The sequence below is a fragment of the Carassius carassius genome, chromosome 30 (genome assembly GCF_963082965.1).
Source record: "Carassius carassius chromosome 30, fCarCar2.1, whole genome shotgun sequence".
In the NCBI taxonomy this organism is placed as follows: Eukaryota; Metazoa; Chordata; class Actinopteri; order Cypriniformes; family Cyprinidae; genus Carassius; species Carassius carassius.
The window spans coordinates 2,198,431-2,218,286 of NC_081784.1; the positions used below are offsets into that span (position 1 = coordinate 2,198,431).

The 19,856-nt window shown below is 35.5% G+C and overlaps 1 protein-coding gene across 2 annotated transcripts in view; it reads left to right on the forward strand.

Annotated features, from left to right (window-relative positions):
* The first annotated feature begins 465 nt into the window (after window positions 1-465).
* The window catches only part of LOC132110395 (F-box only protein 11-like), a 32,123-nt gene continuing 12,732 nt past the window's right edge, over window positions 466-19,856 (forward strand). Inside the window, exons 1-4 of one of the 2 annotated variants that reach the window (XR_009424643.1) lie at window positions 466-754; window positions 12,105-12,232; window positions 13,008-13,089; window positions 13,189-13,333. Coding sequence is in view for 1 of the 2 variants with exons in the window: in XM_059516962.1 (XP_059372945.1) it covers window positions 667-754; window positions 12,105-12,232; window positions 13,008-13,089; window positions 13,189-13,333 (443 nt within the window). In the remaining variant the exon portion in view is untranslated. The remainder of the gene's footprint in view (window positions 755-12,104; window positions 12,233-13,007; window positions 13,090-13,188; window positions 13,334-19,856) is intronic. The other variant, XM_059516962.1, reaches the window with a different exon arrangement.

Genomic DNA, 19,856 nt, shown 5'->3' on the forward strand with positions numbered 1-19,856 from the left:
TGTGTGTAAGTGTGTGGTTGTATATAGGCGTGTGAGTGTGTGTATGTAGGTGTGTGGTTGTGTATAGAAGTGTGTGTGTGTGTGTGTGTGTGTGTATGTGTGTGGTTGTGTATAGGAGTGTGTGTGTGTGTGTGTGTGTGTATTTAAGTGTGTGGTTGTGTATAGGAGTGTATGTGTGTGTGTGTGTGTGTGTGTGTGTGTGTGTGTAAGTGTGTGGTTGTGTATAGGAGTGTGTGGGTGTGGGTGTGTGTGTGTGTGTGTATGTGTAAGTGTTTGGTTGTGTATAGGAGTATATCTGACTGGGTGTGGGTGTGTGTGTGTGTGTGATTGTGTGTGTGTGTAAACGTGTAGTTGTTAATAGGAGTGTGTGTGTGTGTGTGTGTGTGTGTGTGTGTGTGTGTGTGTGTGTGTGTGTGTGTGCGTGCGTGCGTGCGTGCGCGTGCGTGCGTGCGTGTGTGTAAATGGCTCCTCCTGCCACAGTAATCGAGATCGGAGCTCTCGGTCCGGAGCGCCTGGACAGTAAACCCCTTTTCCCGGAGCCCAGCCCAAGCAGATTCTCAGTGCAATGCACTTGAGGCTTTTATTTTCATTCTCCGAGCTCAGCACAGTGTAGGGATCCAGAGGAAAGGGCTGCAGCGGTGTGTGGTTACACCAGAAACCCGTCAAATGAACTCCGTCAGAGCGACGAGCCGCAGACCCCGGCGAGTGTCGAGGCCGCGCCCGGTGCCGCCGGACAGAAACAACGCAGAAGGAGGTGAATATACCCCTAAAAAACACTAACCTGGGCTTGATTCACATTAGTCCGTCTTTTTTGGACGTCATGTTCAGATTCCAGCAGAATTCGTGTCGTGATGTTGTATTTTGAGGTTATTTGTGTTAATATCCATTCGCTAGGAAACACCGAGGCTTCTGATCCCCCCGCAGGCCGCGCTTTGTTTAACTGGATTTGCTTTGCTCTACTGTCTACTATAAACCCCATTTAACGAGATATTTTGGAGTTTGAGCATTCCAGAAATAACTAGTCGTGATTTTAAATGCGTCATGAGTCTAATCGGTGGCACCGACGATGATATATTTATGACAAATGGCAGCGGTCAGTTGTTTGGTTAGCATCGGCTGTTAGCAGCACAACAGCTAACTAAGCCTACCAAATATAGCACAATCCGCACAAGTCACAACCATTATTCATTAGATTATGTAATAAACTCTTTATTTAGGCCATTCGCAGTGAATACACATAAAACAAAATCATGGTTATACCATGTTTGTACCATGTTATTTTTTTGCTCTCTCTTTCTATATACATACACAGTGGTACGTGAATATTATATTTCTCTGTACCTTATTATACACCCAAGCAACAGTGATTTTGGACTTGTACCATAGTAATAATTTTCCTTAGATAGACTTACTACAGTAGTACCATGGTACAATATTATGACATTTCTAAGAAACTTTCGTTCTACCACAGCAAGTTTAAAAACCGTATTAGAATGATGGTGCTTTTTGTAAGCAAGTCATCTACCATGGCAATATTTTTGCATATTTCCTATGGAAGCAGTATGGTTTTCTTGTAAGTACTGTGATATTTACTAAATATACCTTAGTATTACCATATGATACCATCACAGCATTGCAATATTTAATTTTGTAAGGGTTATGTCAAAGTACAACAGTACTGTCAGGTTTTGTGTTGGATATTTACCATGTTAATTCGATTTTTTTGGACAAGTGTCAAAGTTTTACCACGGTATTCTTTAAAGTTCACTATGAGTACCATGCACATTCAAAAATGAAAAAAATAAAAATAAAAAAATAGTATACACATGATACTCCCAAGTATACTTCTAAGGACACCAGAGTAAATGTCCAAAAACATGGTTTTACCATAGCACTGTTTATGTTTTCCTTGGTTTAATTAGTCAGTTGTGTTGGATGCTGTAAACTTGACACCCTCATTGACTTGTTTATTGTTGTTTGGGGTTGATTTGCTTGTTGATGAGTTGTAATGACTAGTTAACTCTTTCAGTTAACCAGCAAGGCTTTGGTGCTGATAGTTGGGTTATGAACTCCTCTGATGTAGTTATTGAAGGGTTGTATGATTGTTGAGACGGATTAAGTGCAGTACTACATTTCCAGGTTGGTTGATTGACCACCCAGACAGTTGCCAAGTGTTTTCAAATGCTGTCTGAACTCCAATGCACCTCTAGTCCTTTTGGTCATCCAGTCCAACAGCTATAAGAGTTGGGTCATTTGCTATGCAAATCTAACAGCGGGACAGCTTGTTTGAGATTCAGGCAATCAAACTCGAGAGCTGGTTGTCCTAACCACATCTTAAGTTCTAATTAGAGTGTAGTCATGGGACGAAAGCGAGATTGAAATTGAAGGACGGTTTCAGCACATAGAGCAGCTATGGGTATGTAAATGAAGGGCTGCTGTCACCTAATGGGAATCTTCTGTAATTAAGGCTGTGAGAGACTGTGAGAGAGATTTTATCAAGTGTTTATTCTGCAGTGTCTTCTAAAAAATGTGGGAATTATTTGCAGTTGCAGTGATTTTTAAACGCTATTAGCTGTAAAATGAAAATTGCACTAATCCATATCACAACATTTTTTTTTTATTCAAATCCATTTTGGAGCTTAAGGTTATCCAACATTTTCTCATCTATCAAGTGTTTCCTCTGCATTGGCAGAATCTTCAGCACAACTGGTAGTATGTTCCATAATTCCCTTGGTTTATAATCCAAAACATTTCAAGTAATGTTCAAAAGATCTTTTCATAGCATGTGCGTCGCCTCACAGAATACTTCCTGGATAAATTTAAATGCTGAATTTACTGTTGTGATAATACTCCAGGATGGAGATATTTATTGCATCGGTGTCACATATTTGGGTTTTGTGAGTAATGGCAATGATGCTACAGTAACTCTCACAAGGTGTATTAAGGTGAGTCTGGCACATATCTGTTCCGCTGGGGCACTGCAAGGGAATGCTTGGAAATAAGTTGGAATGTATCTTTTTTATAAAAGAACTGGGTCAAAATGGCAACGCTTTCAAACAAGAATGGGCAAGAATTGGACTGAGAGATAGCAATAACTGAGAGGTTGTGTGTGGTGTTTAGTGACAGCTAGGTTTGCAAACGAGTTCTTGCTTAAATTGGGGTGTAAAGTTCACACTAGGGGCTAGAGCTGCACTATAAATCAAAATCGCGATTCACAAAAGCTGCGATTGACATGCATATCTTTCAGTGAAGCAAGGTACTGTGATCAGCAGTAAATCTCCATCCAAAGGCCAGAGGGCACTCTCGCGTCTTTCTTCTATTTCCCAGTGGTCGGCTTTTGTGTTTCTTCTATAGAAAGCAAGGTAAAAAAAAAATGCGTAAGTGTTAATGTAGCTCTAATAGTAGGGCGTGGTGCATGCAACGCAAAGGTTATGGGTTCAGTTCTCTCAGGGAATGCATGAACCGATATAATATCAATGCATTGTAAGTCACTTTGGATTAAAGTATCTGCCAAATGCATAAATGTAAATGTAGCTTAAACAGTAGAACATGGTGCTTGCAACTCCAAGGTTATTGGTTCGATTCCCACAGTGAATGAATAAATGGATAAAATGTAATCCTTCAGTGGAATGTAAATCGATTTGGATAAAAGCTTCTTCTAAATGCATAACTGTAAATGTAGCTCAAACAGTAGAGCATGTTGCTTGCAACGCCAAGGTCATGGGTTCAAATCCCAAGGGAATGCATTATCTGATAAAATGTGCACATTAAATGCAAGTTGCTTTCGATAAATGCACAAATTTGTATAATGCTTCAAATAAAAATGCAAAAAATTATAAAATGTAAACCTTCAATGAAATTTAAGAAACTTTGGATAAAAGCTTCTGTCAAGTGCATAAATTTAAAAGCATTCATCAATAAACTTAATTTCCACACAAACTTGTATTAATGAGTTAGGGTTAGGGTAAGTCAAATATGTTTTGCTGAAAAGATCTAAACCCCATTCAGCATCTATTCATGTGTGTCCTGCAGGGGGTCATGTATGTCTTTGAAGCTTAGCGGCTTTAGTCTGAAAAGAATATTAATGAAAGGTGGGGCGATCAAGTATTGTAATTTAGACGTTACAAATTGTTTTCTCTGAAGCTTAACATGCTGTTAGGCAGATTCCCAGCATGAGACTTTCTCAAGAAAATGGACTTTGATAGAAGCTCTTTTAAGTGAGAAGTTAAGTTGGATTTACTAGGTTACTTTTTTTCCCCTTTCCTGGTTGTGCAAGAATGGATTTAAATGGAAAAATGTGGTTTAAATAGCTAAAAGCAACAATATTTTATTGTAGTCAAATTTGATTAATTCGGAATTAGCAAATTCTGATTCACTTTGTGTGAGAATTTAATTGTCTAGTTTCATGACCAGTGCAGATTTTTTGCACCTTTTCTGCACTGATTAATTTTCTGAATTGATGTAAATATGATCATTTCTGAGGGTTCTGCACTTTTTAGTAGCTCAAGGCTTTTAATTTTTAGATAATATGCTGTATATTTTAAATATGAATTATATTTAACTTCAATATATGTAACAATATGTTAATATATTACATTATATTGAATACATTTATATACACACACATATAGTCAAATTTATATATAATCTTATATTAAATAATTTGTATTGTATTTCTACATATCATTTTTTTCTGTAATTTATGTACCTATACTGATTATTTACATATAATTAATGATACTCACCTTTTAGTTTTTTTGCCAGTTTATTTACATTTCAAATTTTGTTTTAAACATTCCATATTCAAATATTTTTGAATGTTTGTTTGTGTGTGTGTGTGTGTGTGTGTGTGTGCATATATGAAGAGTCTAATCCAAAGTAACTTACAATGCATTGAAGGTTTTTATTTTATCAATTCATGTATTCCCTGAGAGAACTGAACCCATAACCTTTGCGTTGCAAGCACCTCGCCCTACTGTTAGAGCTACATTTACACTTGGAAGGTTGCATTTGGAAGAAGTTTTCGACCATTTAACAAAATCATGTATTTGTCAGTGTGCATTCCAATTAATCTCAATCAAATAAATCATCTAAATCGTGTGTGTACATAAATACACGTACATATATATAATCTTTTAACATTTTGACATTTTTTTTATGAAAATGTTTTGTGGACGTGTATATGTGTGTATATAACACACGTTTTTGCAGTTTATTTAAATATTTAACTAAAAATAGAAACATTTTGTTCAAATGTCCCATATATTCTCTTAATTTGATTAATTTAATTACATAGTAATGATAAACAAATGAAAGAAATCTTTTTAAATGCTTTTTAGATGGTGTATAGCCAGTGCTTGATATGTCACTCACTTGCTATATAATAATTTTGAATCAATAATGTTTACGCAGAATGAAAAAGTTTCTTGGGGGGCTGGATCTGGAGTGTGGATGATCTTTGTTTGGAGACAGCCTGGTGTCTGTTGTGTTGCACTGGTTGTTTGTAGTGGTTACTCGACTAGTAGCCCTGGAGAGCCCCCGGTGCAACCAGAGCAACAGGATGTATCTCATTCACCGACGATCTTCGTACAGAATGGGTAAACTACATGCACTACAGATTAGAATGCTTTTTTTAATCAGCAGCACATCCTCCCACGATGTGCTTCGTGTGATAAAGAGCATGTCGCATTATATATGAGCATGTGTTTGGCGGCAGTCTGCCGGTAATATTGATGCTGATTTGAAATGGGCCATTTGGATTTGACTTTGACTTTCACCATTTGATGCCTATGAGGGATCTTGAATCCCATGTATTTAAATCAGCGGTGTCACCAGTGGTAGATTTTAATATCACTTTAGAAAATAGCCTCATGCATCCACTTATACTCTACCAGAACCTGGGCTTTCAATGCAGATGATTTGTTGTGTAACTTCACACATGATTTGCTCTTAAAACATACGGACGCTGCCTCGTAATTGTCTCTCTTTGTTATGTGCATGTAATCTCTCTCTGTAATATGCATGCATAACTGCATGTATATAAGATAGAGATTTGATATGTTAGATTATCTTGGTGTTATCGATGAGGATGATGCTAAGTTTGAGCAAATCGCTTTGTATCTCAATCCTAACCTTTGTCCCTGACGCTCATCTCACTGTATTGAATTACAAACAAACATCACTGTCGATTTGTAGGCTGTTAACAGTTTTGAAAGCTGATTGTTTAATAGCATGTTTCCTGTGTAAATGCACTCAGAGCTGAGAACCGAACAGTGCAAGATTAGAAATGCATTATTGCGGTGACGTGATGTAAATCTGCATTAGCTTGTTATCAGGTTCCTGAAGTTTTAGTTTTCACTAACAGTTTAAAACGTCTTTCAAATGCAGCTTTACAGAGCCTGGCTTTTGAATATTCGTATAATGTTTTGCATGCATGAGGTACTTTGATGTAAAATAAATACATAGAGGTCATGTGTCGAGATGTCAGTTTTGGTTCTTTATTGGAAAAGTTATGATCAAAGTGTAGACAAAACCACAAGATGACCAGTCTGGGCATGTATGTCATTAGGACGCTCTGATGCAATAATGGTTGAAATTTTAATGGTTAATTAGAAATTTTAATGGTTAACTAATGAGATATTTTATGCAATTTGTATTGTTAAATATACAGTTTTTGGAAGTAAAAAAGTAGTCATATTGTAATTTACAGTGAAAAACTACATTGACTTTCCTAGTTTTTTCCCCCATTGATATAAAGTAGGCTATACAAGATTTGGCTTTACAGTAAAAATATTTGATTGTATGAGCCTCGTCATTTTTTAGCAAATCCAGTAACTATTTTTTTTCTTGACTGGTGACATTTAACAGATCACTACTTGTAGAAAAAGTCAAACATTTATTTTGAAGATTTAATCACAAGCCTTTTGCAATGGCAGCTCTTTTTGACTTTTCAGAGTTGTTGAGGTTTAGACGCTGGATTGTTCTTACTTCTGTTGTCTCATAGTTTTAGGAAATGATGAGGTCTAACTGCTGTATGGCTTTGAAATCACTCGTTAATGTTAATCATCTGTTTGATTTGATTACTGTCAGATGCTTTGCTTTCAATATCTTTATACGGGCAGTTAGTTTCACTTTCAGTTCGGGGAAACCCCATTTGATTAGTTTTAAGATGTGAAGGAGTCGCCAAAAACGCTTCAGCATCTGGATGTGAGCCATATGGTGATGCTGCTTGTCTTCTTGAAGCTATTTTGTAGGTTAATGGACAACATGGCATCAAAATGCCCATTTACTCTCTTTGATTGCTCTGCTATTGTTGATCAGTGAACATCTTTCATTTTAACATTATAAATGAATGTTTTGTGTTATTTCATGTTCTCTAATCAAATATTTTCAGCTGAAATCTGTATTTCACATCCATTGCAATCTCAGTTTAGTGCAGATTCATTTGACTGTAATCTCTCAGGAGGTTCTTGTTTTTGTCTGCCGTACAATCAGTGCTAGAAAAGGAGATATATTGTACTGTTGCAAGTGTATTGTCAGATGTGCCCTTTAGAGATCCCATCAGTTACTGAAGCTTTTGCAATTAAAGGAGTAGTTCAGCCAAAAACCTGCTTTTTCTCAACCCTAATCTTGCAGCAAAACTGTGGAACACAGAAGCAGATGTTTAGCAGAATGTTCATGTTTTGTTTTTCCTCATACAGTGAAAGAGAATGGTGACCATGTCAGACTCCGAAAGAGTGAAAATATACCATAAAAATTAAATAGTGTCCACATGACTTGTGCAATTTATTACATTTTCAGAAGCTGGAATTTTTGGTTTGTTGGTCTTGTTTTTGTAATAAAATTAATAATAAATAGAAATAACTGTTTGCTAAAATTCATGAGTGTAGGTGTTTCATGTTTAAAGTTTCCTATAATGATAACTATATTAAATCAAAATTCTTTCTCATTTTATTTTTAATTTTATTTAATATCTATATAGATATTTTATTCTATATAGTTTTTATTAATTTTATTTCAGTTTTAGTTATTTTGACAACTACCTGAAATGCAATAAAATATAAAATAAACTATGATAAATAAATATAGTAAATAAATATTTCAATTATTATTTCAGTTAAAGTTTATTTCAAGTAACTTTTTTTCTTTTAATGTTTTTTGTAAGTTATAATACTATATATAATAACTATAATAAAACATGTTAAACAAAAAGAAAATCAGAGATGTTAGCTTGGCAAATACCTGAAGTAAAATGAAATAAAATATTGTATAATAATAATAAACCTAAATTAATATAATTTCAATTAATGTTAAAGTTTGTACTTTTTTTAACACCTGAAGTAAAATTAAATCAAATTAAAAATAGTAATAATAATAAAAAAAAAATGTAAATAAATATAATTTCAATTATTATTTAAGTTAAAGTTTGTTAAAGTAACAAATTGAGTTTTATTTTAAATTTTTTTCTTTAAGTTAACTTTAATAACCCATGTTAACACAAAAAAATAAGAGATGTTAGCTTGGCAGCTACCTGAAATAAAATATAAAATATTTAAAAATAAACTCAAAGTTTGAGTATATAATAAAAATTGAGTATATAATGAAATAATACAAATATTAGTTTTTTTTAAAATGCTTTTTGTACCTGATTTGAGCCAGTCAGACCAAAAAAGAAATGTAGATCACCATATTTATTTTAGTAACTAGGCTAATACTGCTGTGTGAGGTCTACTGCTACCAGTTTCTGAATGAACTTGGCTTTTATGTTTTGTCAGCATCCTCTGAAATGAAGCTAGCTTTTCTATTTGAAGAGGTTTCGCTGGATCTCCAGGAGTCTGGAGAGGAAATATGGCTTCGTCTCAGGTTTCAGGCCTGCCATTAAAGGGATGCACGGGTGTCATGACCGCCCCATTCAACCTCTGCCTCCTTTGACCCTGATTCTCGCCGTCACCTGCTCCGTTTTCGCAGCTGCCGAGGAGATTAGCCGTGTGTTTTTGGAGGAGGTCACAGGTCTCTGTCATACGGTGCCTTGATGAGAATTCAATATGCCGTTAAACTCGGAAGTCCAATTTGTTCCAACTTTTGCTGATCCCAGCGTTTATCCCTGGGAAGTGTGTCAGGATGAGGACTGCAGTGTTCCTAATCTTTCATTTGGCCTGAATTATTGAAGTCGCTTGTTTGAGCTGACTTTCACTGACACTGCAGATGTCTGATTACAGGGAAAACCTAAGAGCTAGAGAATAATGCAAATGTTCATTATGCATCCACCATATGGTGATTTAGATGAGTTGAAATACGCTCTGGAGCATGGAGGCCAGGGAATTGATTTAGCAGGGTACATGCTGTTTTTCATTATTTCTAATGACTAAGTCTTACACTGGTGTCTGAACTCAACCGGCTGAGGCTGTTCTTGACGCTTGGAAGAGCCTTTGGGATTCAGGAATTTGTTTCCCTGGCTGTATGTGATCATCATTCTTGGCATTGTGTGAAAGTTAGTCAAACATGAGTTTGCACACTTTTAAGTGCAAAAAGTATGTAGCCAAGGCTATTTATTGGTTGATTGAGAAAATTGAAAATTTATTCTCTTTAACAATTCTAAAAACCTTGCAAAATGAATGTGAACCATCAGTTATAATAACAATTAATATAAATATATATAGACAAAAGAGAAAAATCAATCACTGTGCTTATCTGGAAAATTACTCAAATAACTTTTGGTTTATTGCTTGTAGTTCGTTTCTTTGTTACCTTTTTTTTATATATGCATGTATATATATATATATATATATATATTATATAATATATATATATATATATATATATATATATATATATATATATATATATATATATATATATTATATAATATGTGTCTTTATTTACAATGATTTTGATTTATTATTAATTTTAGGGCTGCAACTAACGATTATTTTGATAATCGATTAATCTGTCGATTATTTTTACGATTAATCGATTAATCGGTTTATGTACTTATATTTTAGTTTTTCCCATTTTTTCCCCAAGTAAATTATTAATAAATGGTCTTTATCCTTCAGCATAGATTTTTAAGAGATTTTAACCATTTTGCACTGTCATATCCTCATCAAAAATATACCTGGAGTTGTTTTATTGTGTTAGTAATCCTTTGTCAAACTATTCTGCAATCAGAACACTGACCCATACTCTAGCAAATTTCACAAGGAGATTTAAAATAATGTTTTCACCATGGCAGTCCTTAGAGCTCCTAAAGTAGTTTAACATCCCGAACGAAGCTTATTAAGGAATCTTTCAGAACATATTTTCACGAAGAATAAGGATAAAACAGAATAAAATTGCAGTGCATTGTATTTTATTATTTACTGGGAAACAGCTTTATAGCTTATGCTGTGAAATTGTAAACAATCCTTCGAATAAAGTGCCAATGGCATGAAACCTGAATGGAAATCACAATTTAAAGTAAAATCCATCAGAAGGTTGTCCGGAAAAAAAATTGGACAGACACACACAAAAAACCTGCTGTGTGAAAAAGAGCAGTGAATACTTAGAAAAAAAGTGCATTTCAAATATCTTTAAACATTTACCTCTCTCATTCAGTCATAATTAGGCTGCACGACTGAATTTTGAACTGGTAAACGACAAACTGATCACAGAACATGTTTGTAAAGCTTTAAATGTTAACTGTTAAAAAGCAATGTTATCAGCTTTTACGACTAAACATGTGCAAACAACATTGTACTGGAGAATCTGCACAAATAAAAATCTTAGGGGCCGTTCACATATCGTGCCTAAAAACGCGTGGAAAACGCTAGGCGCGCCGCTTTCTCCTTCTTTCCAAAGCGCTCGGGCAGAAGCGCTAAGCAACCATGACGTGCTCTCTCCTTGAAGACGCGGAAATTTCAGCAAAGGATAAATGGATTTGCAGCTCAAAAATCGCTTGCAGTAGCTCTGCTAATTTATTTCAAAATGGAAATCCATATACAGCTATGATCAGCTGTTCCTTTCATCTTGACTGAGCTTTTAACGTTGTTACGGGAAAGGATGAAGCTGATTGGTTAGTTCTTGTCACATGACCCGCGGTGCGCTTGCAGCATTCTGAAAAGTTGAAATGTTTTTAACTCGATGCGGTGCGGTGTTGGAAATAACGAACTAGAGCGCGCAAAAGACGCGATATGTGAACGTCCCCTTAAACAGTTCAGTAGTGCAGAGTTTACAGGTTACTCTTCTTTTTTGAAGGCTCAAAGTAAAGTACTCCCAGTCTCCCACATCCCGCTGAATGCTGCAGAGACGCTGCTCGGGAAGCACGTGACATAAAACGAGGCCAGCTATTGGCTATTCGCTACTTCTCCTGCTGTACTGGCTGAGTAAAACCTCCGGTGGCTCATTACTGCCACACTTTGGTCACCCCAGATTTGAAATATGCACGAAATGAGCCGCTTACGGCAAATAAAAGTTATTTAGCAACGAATCGATGACTAAATTAGTTGACAACTATTTTAATAATCGATTTTTATCGATTAAATCGATTCGTTGTTTCAGCTCTAATTAATTTGTAATTATTTAAAAAAAATAATTAAAACATTTATATTCTAAGTTGGTTTACTCATTAATTGTTTTGATTTATTATTAATTTGTAATAATCCATGTAATTTAATAAAAATACACAAATAAATGTTATGTTCTCAATTGGTAAACAAATTTATTATTTAGATATTTTCTAATTGTTTTTAAAAAGTACTTATATAAGTAATGTATAAAAAATGCACAAATAAAATGTATATTCAAAGCCTGTAAACTCATTGAAACGCATTAATACAGTTGAGTTTTGGATACTTTGTTATCTGGGAGGCTCTTATCCTAATTTTGTATTCTTTATAGTACATTCGTTCAGGCTTCTGTCCAAAAATGTCTACAAATATTATTCTGTCCATGAGCTGTTCTTCTCTAAAACACACAGACTGACGAGTTCTTTGAGATGTGCTTTTATGTACGAATTCTCACTTATCCAGTGTGATCATTAGTGTTGGTGTTAAATGTAAAGTTGTGCTGAATTATTAAGAGACTTATTTTCTTCTTAACGAACTCTATATTTAACCTTTCTTCTACAGATGAGGAAGTGCCAGCCGAGATGGTTGCAGAAGAATCTGGTCAAGGTGCTCAAAATAGTCCGTACCAACTACGAAGAAAATCTCTGTTACCGAAGAGAACAGCTTGTCCAACAAAGACCAACATGGAGGTGCGTCAGTGCCACTCAACATCAGACAAACACCTTAGGCAGAGTTTTAGATATGTAGTATGTGTAAAAATGGTCTGAAATATTCATTTAGACTAAAAACAGCAGCTTAAATGCATAGGGCCCTACGAAATTAATTAGATTTTTTTCCCCCAAATTTGGTTTTATTTTTTCCTTTATTCATTTTGTTTATTTTAATGGATTATATTCTGTTACTCCTTTACACAGACACATAAAACATGCAGGATTTTTATTTCAATCGCAGTCCTTTTGCAGTTTAATATTCTCAGACGTTAATCCATATCGCGATTTGAATAATTGTACAGCCCTGTTTTTGATTAATTCATAGAATTGTTTTTGCCAAATTTGGTGACATTTTGCATTATTTTGTAACTTTAATTTTTTACTTTATCTTTAACTTTTTTTTTTTTAGTTATAATACTATATATAATAATAATAACAATAAACCATGTTAAACAAAAAGAAAATAAGAGATGTTGGCTTGGCAAATAAAAGTTAAATTAAATCAAATTTAAATATTTAAAAAAATTAAATAAACCTAAATAAATATATTTTCAACTATTATTTAAGTTAAAGTTTGCCTCAAGTAACTTTTTTTTTTTTTTTTTTTAGGTCAACTTAATTTTTTTGACTGGCTTCCCTGATTCTGTCCACGCTTTTTGCATATTGGAAATCATAGAGCCCTACATGCATGAAATAAAAAGAGTTGAGCATGTATGGGTTTTGAATGCGAGATTAAAACTCTTTTTGTTCAAAGGGTGCTTCCACATCAACAACAGAAAACTTTGGGCATCGGGCAAAACGTGCCAGAGTGTCAGGAAAATCACAAGATCTGCCTGGTAAAGGACATCAGATTGATTCTGCATACAGTTACAACAGAAATGTAGTGTTATCATCTTCAGATGGTTTTCATTAACACTGCTTCTCTTGCGCTCCAGTCACCCCAGCGGAGCAGTACCTGCAGGTGAAGCTTCCGGATGAAGTGGTTCTGAAGATCTTCTCCTATCTGTTGGAGCAGGACCTGTGTCGAGCGGCCTGTGTGTGTAAACGCTTTACTGAACTGGCCAATGACCCCATCCTCTGGTAAGTTAGGTGGCCTATTTAGACTAAAATGCATGCTTTTTTGTTTTCTTAATCAACCAAAAAGCCATTTTAGCCACAAAAGCTGGAAATAAAATTGTTTTATTACATCATGTTTTCCATGCTTGAAGATGACCACATTTATTATGCATTTAGCAGACACTTTTATCCAGAGTAATTAAATTCATTTCAGTATTTTATATATCTCAGTATTTCAAGTAGGTGTTCTACAGCATCTACTTCAGTTATTTAATGAATGAAACACAAATTTCTAATAGAACGTAAAAAAAAAAAAAGCTTTATACAGATAAATCAGTTTATATCCAATTCATTGAATCGACTTTGTGGAAATTAGCCTTTTAGCTCCTGAAGTTCAAATCAGACTTCATAAATAAATACAGGACTATAAAGAATGTTTTGCAAATAAAAGCAGTATTTATCTAGTTATCTACTTCAACAATTTTTTGTATGAAAAAAAGCCCTTATGCCGATTTATCCCAGCATGTAAACGCATTAACCTGCTTTCTGTCGAGCAAATGTTTTGCTGTAAAGGAGGAGGTAATATACTGCAATCTCACACACTTTCCTGACCCAAAGAGTTATAAAAATGTGTTCAGTGAAGTAGAAGTGGTACAATCAAAATGCTGCGTCTTGAGAGGATAATATATGAGCCGTAAGTTTCCAAGTGATGTTGCAATGCTGCTCTTCTTCGGTTTTTAATCATTTATTAACACAACAACCGACATAACAAATAAAATACTGAAAGTTAGATCTGCAAATTATTACATTTAGACATCACTACCAGGAAATAATCCGATTTATTAATAAAGTCTTTTAAAAGCGGTTTACTTGCACTGCTGGGTTATTGGTTTGCATGTAAATCAGAAACAATAGTAAAGCACTTAATGTTTTTTTTTTTAGATGCCCGATTACAGTCGAATACATTTTAAGCATCATGTGTGCTTAACAAATTTATTAGAATGCCTGTCATAATAAAGAGAAAACGCATACTTTAGGAATCTGTCAAAACCTGTTTAAGACTAAAGCAATTAGTGTCATTTATTAGGCAAATAACAAACTCATCACACATAACCAATAAACGTAATATTTTGTACGGCCTTGATAACAGCTTGCAGTCTTGCTGGCATTGTTTTAATGTACTCTACCTACAGTCTTTGTAAATAAAAAAAACCTAATAAATAAAAAGCGCTTCACAATTTTTCTGCCTTTCTTGTAAAACAGTAAATTGGAGAATTCTTTGGTTACAACAATAACACTAGAAACACTTCTGTGACTACAGAGCTTACATATACCGCTGGATAGATTAACCGTTGATGAAACAAAAACTGATTTCAAAAACTGGCACAAACCATAGATTGGGTGCTGGGGGTCTAATACATTTGTTAAGCACTGTACATCTGTCTTAACATTTCTATATAGGATTGAAAAGTGAAGTGACATTCAGCCAAGTATGGTGACCCATACTCAGAATTCGTGCTCTGCATTTAACCCATCCGAAATGCACACACACAGAGCAGTGAACACACACACACACTGTGAGCACACACCCGGAGCAGTGGGCAGCCATTTATGCTGCGGCGCCCAGGGAGCAGTTGGGGGTTCGATGCCTTGCTCAAGGGCACCTAAGTCGTGGTATTGAAGGTGGAGAGAGAACTGTACATGCACTCCCCCCACCCACAATTCCTGCCGGCCCGGGACTCGAACTCACAACCTTTCGATTGGGAGTCCGACTCTCTAACCATTAGGCCACGACTTCCCGAAAAGGATGGATTGCAACAATGTATCAACTTCAGCATTTTAATAAATAAAAATGGCACACATCTTCAAACTGATTTGAGTGATAAATCACCGTTTTGAATCAGACAACTTGAACGGATTCATAGAAATGAATCAGATTTTTCAATTCAATTCAATTCAAGTTTTTTTGTGTCTGTAGATAACATGTGTGTGGGGAAAATAGATTGGTCTAATCTGAATGAGGAGGACCTTAAGGAATATTATATTCAGTCTGACATCTTGTTGAATAACATTGAATTACCTAAAGATTCTATGGCATGTTATGATATTAATTGCAAGAACCCTCAACATGGTATTGAGCTATGCACCCTGTATGAGAATATTGTGAAGTCCCTCCTTGTTTCGAGCAGGCCCCTGTATAAGAAACACAGATTGTATAAAGTCAAGCCAGGTTGGAATGGCTATGTGGAAGAGATGCATGCCGAGGAAAGACGGGCCTTTAAAGCATGGGATGAGTCAGGTAGACATAAACAGGGTCCCTTATTCGAATACAAGAAACAAGCAAATGCAAAGTTTAAATATGCCCTACGTTTTATTAAGAGGAAGGAAAATACAATGAGGTCGGATTCTCTGGCAAGGAAGCTGCAATATAATAGTCCTATTGAGTTCTGGAAAGAAATCAAAAGAATGAATAACTGTAAAACATCGTTACCAACGAATATTGATGGTGTCAACGGCGCGGAAGAAATTACTCAGTTTTGGCAGAAACATTACAATGAGCTGTTTAATTGTGTTAAAAGTAAGTCTTTTACAATGGGTGACATTGACAGTAATGAAGATGCAACTGTTCTACCTCAAGAAATATATGATGCAATCATGATGCTAAAGGATAACAAGGCATGTGGTATGGATGAGATATCTGCGGAGCATCTAAAATTTGCAAGTAGAAAACTCTGTCCCCTAATTGCTATTTGTTTTACTGGGTTGCTAGTCCATGGTATTTTACCTGATTCTATTTTATCTGTCACACTAGTGCCTATTATTAAAGAAAAAGCTGGTAAGATTAATAGCTTGGATAATTACAGGCCTATAGCTTTAGCCAGTATTTTATCTAAGGTTTTGGAGAGGATTATATTGAATAGGCTAGAACATTTTGTCTTGACCTCTGATAATCAGTTTGGCTTCAAACCTAAACATGGCACTGATGTGTGTATTTTTGCCCTAAAGGAGGTTTTAGATTTATATAACAGGCATAATTCAACAATCTTTATGTGTTTTATTGACGCTTCTAAAGCCTTTGATCGGGTAAATCATGAGAAACTATTCTACAAATTGTATAACAGAGGGGCTCCCAAATATTTAGTGAGAATCATGGCCTTTTGGTATGCCCATCAGTCGATGTATGTGAAATGGGGTAACTTTATGTCTGCCTCATTCAATGTAAGTAATGGAGTTAGGCAGGGAAGCATCTTATCTCCCTTTCTCTTTAATATTTATATGGATGATTTATCAAAGTTGTTAAACGAATGTGGAACAGGTTGTATGGTTGGGGACACCATTATTAACCACCTCATGTACGCAGATGACCTGGTCATGCTTTGTCCATATAGTGCTGGTCTTCAACAGCTACTAAGGGTGTGTTCTCAATATGGCTCAGACTTTGATATCACGTTCAATTCTAAGAAGAGTAATATAATGATTGCTAGAAGCAGGGAAGATAGTAAACTCTCATTTCCTGCTTTTTATTTGTCGGGTATTTTACTTAAAGTGTGTGATGAGGTCAAATATTTAGGACATTATATAACTGATGATCTGTCTGATGATAGGGACATTCATAGACAGTATTGTATGTTATATGCACAGGCTAATATGCTGAATCGCAAATTTAGTATGTGTTCACCATCTGTGAAGACTACACTTTTTAAAGCTTTTTGCACTCCGATGTACACTGCCCACTTGTGGCGGCGTTATAAAAAAAGCAATATGCAGAAACTCAATGTGGCATACAATGATGGGTTGAGGCTGCTGCTTAAATTGCCACGTTGGGGCAGTGTGAGCCAAATGTGTGTAAATGTTAATGTATTCACGTGTCCTGCTGTACTCAGGAATCTCATGTACAGATGTATGTGTAGATTAGCAGAGTCATATAATAGCATCATCGCAACACTAGTGAACCCTGCATTGAGTGCAGTTAGGTTCACTTCGAGATTGTGGAACCATTGGCGTTTTAGTCTATGTTAATATTTGAACACTCTTTTTGTGTTTGTGGAATTTTGACTGTTGTAGTTTTGTATTTTTATGTGTATGTTTGTATAGTGCTATGGACCATTTTTATGTATGTCCTGAATAAAGAATATGATGATGATGATGTATAGCGCTTTTTACAATACAAATCGTTACAAAGCAACTTTACAGAAAATTGTTTCTACAATATTTAGTAGTAGCTAGTAGTTTGTGCACGTTTGACAGGATTTTAGAAAAAATAAAAAATAATAATAATAATACAAGACGTAGTCAGCTAGACGATGAACTATCAATATTATTAATTAATAGTAATTATATGATGCAGTCACACATGTAGCAATAATTGTTAGTTCTGTTTGTTGATTCAAGGTTAGGATCATCTGGGGTCCTCTGAGGGTCAGCATCATCTCTTCTCAGGTGTTCTGGATCCAGACTGGAGCTTGTGTAAATCCTAGTTACCACGGGATGTAAATCCCGTGGCAAAACATAGAAACAAAATAGAGAAAGAGATGCGTTTTTAATCTAGATTTAAACAGAGGGAGTGTGTCTGAACCCGAACATTATCAGGAAGGCTATTCCAGAGTTTGGGAGCCAAATGTGAAAAAGCTCTACCTCCTTTAGTGGACTTTGCTATCCTAGGAACTACCAAAAGTCCAGCGTTTTGTGACCTTAGGGAGCGTGATGGGTTGTAGCGTGGTAGAAGGCTAGTTAGGTACGCAGGAGCTAAACCATTTAGGGCCTTATAGGTAAGTAATGATAATTTGTAACAGATACGGAACTTAATAGGTAGCCAGTGCAGAGACTGTAAAATTGGGGTAATATGATCATATTTTCTTGACCTCGTAAGGACTCTAGCTGCTGCATTTTGGACTACTTGTAGCTTGTTTATTGACGAAGCAGGACAACCACCTAGAAGTGCATTACAATAGTCCAGTCTAGAGGTCATAAATGCATGAACTAGCTTTTCTGCATCAGAAACAGATAACATGTTTCGTAGCTTGGCAATGTTTCTAAGATGGAAGAATGCAGTTTTTGTAACATGGGAAATATGATTTTCAAAAGACAATTTGCTGTCCAATATAACACCCAGATTTTTGACTGTAGAGGAAGTAACAGTACATCCGTCTAGCTGCAGATTGTAATCTACAAGATTCTGTGTGGTGTTTTTTGGTCAAATAATTAATATCTCTGTCTTATCCGAATTTAATTGGAGAAAATTATTTGTCATCCAATCCTTTACATTTTTAACACACTCTGTTAGCTTAGATAATTGGGAAGTTTCATCTGGTCTCGTTGAGATATATAGCTGAGTATCATCAGCATAACAGTGGAAGCTAATTCCGTATTTTCTAATAATATTACCAAGGGGCAACATGTATATTGAAAATAGAAGGGGACCTAGGACGGATCCTTGTGGCACTCCATATTTTACTGATGATAAATGAGATGACACCCCATTTAAGTAAACAAAATGGTAGCGATCGGACAGGTAGGATCTAAACCATCTTAGAGCCTGCCCTTGAATACCTGTATAGTTTTGTAATCGATCTAGGAGTATGTCATGATCTATGGTGTCGAACGCAGCACTAAGATCAAGTAAGACTAGAAATGAGATGCAGCCTTGATCTGACGCAAGAAGCAGGTCATTTGTAATTTTAACAAGTGCAGTTTCTGTGCTATGGTGGGGCCTGAAACCTGACTGAAATTCTTCATACAGATCATTTTTGTGCAGGAAGGAGCTCAATTGAGCAGACACAACTTTTTCTAAAATTTTAGACATAAATGGAAGATTTGAAATAGGCCTATAATTTGCCAGTACACTAGGATCTAGTTTTGGTTTCTTAATAAGAGGCTTGATAAGCGCCAGCTTGAATGGTTTTGGGACGTGACCTAAAGATAACGACGAGTTAATGATATTGAGAAGCAGTTCTTCGGCTACAGGTAACAGCTCTTTTAGTAATTTAGTGAGTACAGGATCTAATAAACATGTTGTTGGTTTAGATACAGTGATAAGTTTATTTAGCTCTTCATGTCCTATATTTGTAAAGCACTGCAGTTTATCTTTGGGTGCGATGGATGAAACTGAAGTGTTAGACGCTGTTGAATCTACATTCGCTATTGTATTTCTAATGTTATCTATTTTATCAGTGAAGAAATTCATAAAGTCATTACTATTTAACTTTGGTGGAATATTTGAATCAGGTGGCGTCTGGTAATTTGTTAATTTAGCCACTGTGCTAAATAAAAACCTTGGATTGTTTTGGTTATCTTCAATGAGTTTGTGGATATGCTCTGCCCTAGCAGTTTTTAGAGCCTGTCTATAGCTGGACATACTGTTTTTCCATGCAATTCTAAAAACTTCCAAGTTAGTTTTTCTCCATTTGCGTTCAAGACTACGAGTTACTTTCTTGAGAGAGTGAGTTACTGTTATACCATGGCACAGTACGTTTTTCTCTAACCTTTTTCAATTTGATGGGGGCAACAGCTTCTAATGTATTAGAGAAAATAGTGCCCATGTTGTCAG